Below are 3,892 nucleotides of genomic sequence, written 5' to 3' on the forward strand. Positions count from 1 at the left end.
GAAGACAAGATGGTCGGGTCCATTTGTGATCTCCGATGTAAGGAAGTATGGAGATTTTGAGCTAGTGTCGGAAAAGGGAGATAGATTTTAGGTGAACGGTCCAAGAATCAAGCCGTACTATGAAGGTGCGTTTGTGTGAGAGGTGATGTCCAAGACTAGTGTCGCTCTAATCTCTATCAAACATTATTTATCACTCAACAAACAACTTAGCACGTAGTAAGTAGCAAGTAGTGGTCGAACCCAAAGGATGCACTACTACAGAAATCATGAAGGACATCGGACTTCTAGACACATGAACATCGGATTATAGGCCGATGTAGAGTTCAGTCCCGTCCATATGGGGTGTAATGGACATGGGACTTTAAACCGATGTCCATTAATATATGCACATCGGATTTTTAAATATATCCGATGTCCATATGAGTAATGAACATCAGATTTTAACATTAATCCGATGTCCATATGTGTAATGTACATCAGATTTTTATAGAAAGCCCATGTCCTTTGAAGCTAGAATTACATCGAACTTTTATAAATCCGCTGTCCTTTATATTGTTTTTTTTTTTAAAAAATTTGAAAAGAGCAGGCCAATTCATATTGCATTACACCAATTTGAATGCCAAAACATTAATACAAAACATGCCAACTGCCATTCAACCAAAATGATCGATTTCAATTAATAAAAACCGATCCCAATCAACATACAACGCAACCGTCTCCGTCATCCGAATTCAACAACTAACGAACAACAACAAAGGGCATAACAAATCCCAGCCAACATAACATATGGTCTTGCAGATCATGTAATCAGTTTTTCAAAATGCAACTACCTAATACATTACTACGCTAGCTAGCTATCTACGGCTAGATATTGAGAAAATAGTTCGCCCACAAGTCCCGAACCTCATCTAATTCTTCTTGTGAATATGGCGTGGTGTCTTGAAAAACCTGTAATGCATATTAATGACAATGGGGCAGTCAGACATGGCCTCATAAGGGCAGCTTCATATAAGCTAATAATTAAGGGAAAAGGGTGCAGCAGCTAGCTCATTGAATTGGCGGCAGGTTCGCCCACAATGCGTATAGGCAGCAGGTCAAAGTAGGATAATTACTTGAAAAAATACCGAGTTTTGCTATAATGTCGAAACTAGGTTTATACTTGAATTAGGTTTTGCTGACATAACGATAAATGACTTTTTGAGGAGTAAAACCCTCAAAAATGTAGACTAGAAATAAGATGGTTTGGGACCTTATGCGATAATACTTGACTCAAACACTATAGACTAGTTAACTAGATGTTTATCTAGGAACACAAACACATTTGATTGAAGACAAAAACTGTTCTTTCCCCACCATTGTAGCCGTATACTCTTACCGATCTAAATATAAACATGGTTTCAAATAAATGACTGCCAGCCAATAATAGTTGCCATTTTTAATGTTCTAATCAGTTGAACATTTATTTATGTGCATATCAATAAATGAACTATTAAGATGAACTTACGCATTAATTAAAGATCTCAACTTTGACGGCACTGACTTTCCTAGTGAGTCGAACCAATGCACTTGATTATGATCAGCAACGTCAGTCACAACGAGGAAGCCCACAACGACTTTATTTTGTGGCACTGACTTTATTTTTCCTCCATGGTTCCCGTACTAGTTACCCAAAAGTCCACAATCCAAGGAAGCCCACAACGACAATTCATATATAGCAAAAGAACTATAAATTCTGGAATCAGATCCAATTTGCCACTTCTTATTTGCCCTTTCAGCAACCAAATGATAATGAAGACTTTCCAACTAACTCCCTGGTTACATAATCAAATATATACCACCAAATCAATCTGAAACTAACCAGTCAAAAAAGTAAGCGGACAACGAAAACAGATACCAACTCACCGAATCGAAGTTGATTCTGTTTAGGAATAATCGGAGATGTAATGTGAAACACCGGTTTTTCGAAACAAAATACCAACAACATAATATTGACGATCAACAAATGAGTATAAAACTGATAAAAGAATTGCCATATAACTCTTGTTATTGAAGAAACCCTACCAGTGAACCTGCTAAAACTCCACATGTCTCCAAATTTTTTACTGTGTTCTTTTGTGCCAGTCTTAAGAAATCTTCCATCATCTTAACTGGCTGCAATGTCAGTAATTATCAGCATCCATATTAAACTAGAGTAACAAAAATAGGTGAAAGCACCACAAATGACTGATGATGGACTCAACCACAAAAAATATCCTAATAAATTAATACTTACAATGTGTAAATCTTGAAACGAATTAGGACTCCGTACACCGTCCTCTGAAGATTTAGCTTGTCCAGGTCTTGGGTCAGCGACCCGGGATGGGGAAATAGGACGAACTGCAGGTTGCACTTGAGCAAGTACAGGAGGCGGCACCGACTGCCTTATAATTTCCGGCATGTACTCTTCACGAAGTGGCCACCTACCATCGTCCAATGAAAGAATAGCTTCCATGTCTTGTCCCATAATTTCACCCTTTTGAACTTGGACTTCACTAGGCCTATCTTGAATGAGTCTATAACCATGAGATATCATTGTAAGAACTAAAAATATTTTGTGGCCTTTTTATTTTCCCAAAGGATCAATTTTGAACACCACCCCACTTCAATACCCATGCTGAAAATGTATCATAGAAAAGACCAATTCGAGAAGACAACATCTGTATCTAACATTCTAACCTCAAATCTTCAGATGAACTTATGTCAGCATGGCTAGGATAAAGTACACGAAAAAACATGCAAGGAATAAAAAAAGAGTAGAAAATAAATAATTTTGTTACAAGGAAAATATCGCACAACTATTCACCTTAAAATTTGCACTTGGCCCCTGCCACTGACTCCGGAGTCCGCTAGGACCTAAAAGCGAGTGTCGCGACAAAGTTTCCCGCTTAAAATTTCACTAATAACGTAGTTTTAATAGGTCCGAATCTCAAAATAAAGCTTGAAAGCATAAAGGGTACAAACTGCTTGTAATGAACTTTAATAATTAAAGAAACAAAAAACAACTAGCAAACTAATTCATAGCAGCAGCAAAGAGTTGGAACACACATTTCATCGAACAGTTGGTGTGCAAAGTCAAATTCAACGTTCCATCACAGCCAACGCTTAATGCCATCCTCCAAACTGAACGAAATCCAATCAAACATAATACAAGTACTCCATAACATATCAGTTCCACAATTACACCACTAAAATATGCAATTAAGAACTTAAGCGAAAAAACCCCAATATCATATGAACCCTAACTCGTTTCGATAATTATCAGTAAGACCCATCTTCAAACAAATATGAATCAAAATCTAGATATGAAACCATTGAACAACCAGTTGGTGGAAAACCCTAGATATGAAACCAATATGAATTGAAATCTGAAAAAACAAATTACATGTAAAGGGAACCTGTAGTTGCTACGCAAGTAGAGGGTCGAATGTCGAGTGGTTGAGAGGCCAAGTAACTAAGTAAGGACACCGACGAAGCGGTTAATCAAAGACTCGAAGTGTTACTTTTGATGTGAGAGTCTCAGGGAGAAACTGCCAGAGTAACAATTGGGGTATAACGGAGTATATGAGAATGAGATGCGGAGGCCATTGAATGGGTTGTAATTTAATTTTGCGCCCAAATTGAGGATTATATGGACATGGGTTGTAATTTAATCCGATGTCCATTATAATGGACATGGGTTGAAAATAACAACCGATGTCCATATAATATAATTACATCAGACTTTTATAAAAATCCGATGTGCAAACTTATTACATCTGTTTTTTCAAAAATCCGATGTCCATCCACTGATGTCCTTGATGAATTCTGTAGTAGTGATGGTTTAATTTCACGGAACTAAAATAAATTGCAAGGT

The 3,892-nt window shown here is 37.2% G+C and overlaps 1 protein-coding gene across 3 annotated transcripts; it reads right to left on the reverse strand.

The window, feature by feature from the left end:
* Positions 1-2,025: 2,025 nt before the first annotated feature.
* On the reverse strand, positions 2,026-3,664 carry LOC141633988 (AMSH-like ubiquitin thioesterase 3). Of its 3 annotated transcripts, none has more exons than XM_074446329.1 (6): positions 3,435-3,663; positions 3,085-3,159; positions 2,841-2,892; positions 2,716-2,760; positions 2,273-2,552; positions 2,026-2,151 (listed from the first exon to the last, which is right to left on the reverse strand). In XM_074446329.1, exons 2-6 carry the CDS (start codon positions 3,149-3,151, stop codon positions 2,044-2,046), a joined length of 552 nt encoding a protein of 183 aa, XP_074302430.1. In that variant the 5' UTR covers positions 3,152-3,159; positions 3,435-3,663; the 3' UTR covers positions 2,026-2,043. The 3 variants fall into 3 exon arrangements, with proteins under 3 accessions (XP_074302430.1, XP_074302429.1, XP_074302428.1); XM_074446328.1 differs by having other exon boundaries at positions 3,422-3,663; XM_074446327.1 differs by having other exon boundaries at positions 3,085-3,664.
* Positions 3,665-3,892: the final 228 nt, after the last annotated feature.

Source organism: Silene latifolia, chromosome Y, assembly GCF_048544455.1.
Source record: "Silene latifolia isolate original U9 population chromosome Y, ASM4854445v1, whole genome shotgun sequence".
NCBI classification, from domain to species: Eukaryota; Viridiplantae; Streptophyta; class Magnoliopsida; order Caryophyllales; family Caryophyllaceae; genus Silene; species Silene latifolia.

Coding starts and splice junctions, on each gene's coding strand:
- LOC141633988 (XM_074446327.1), bottom strand. CDS start 3,151: ATGGCATTAAGCGTTGGCTGTGATGGAACGTTGAATTTGACTTTGCAC. Junction 2,761..2,840: donor CCAAGTGCAAATTTTAAGGT/GAATAGTTGTGC, acceptor GTTTTTTCGTGT/ACTTTATCCTAGCCATGCTG. Junction 2,553..2,715: donor AGTTCATCTGAAGATTTGAG/GTTAGAATGTTA, acceptor TCATGGTTATAG/ACTCATTCAAGATAGGCCTA.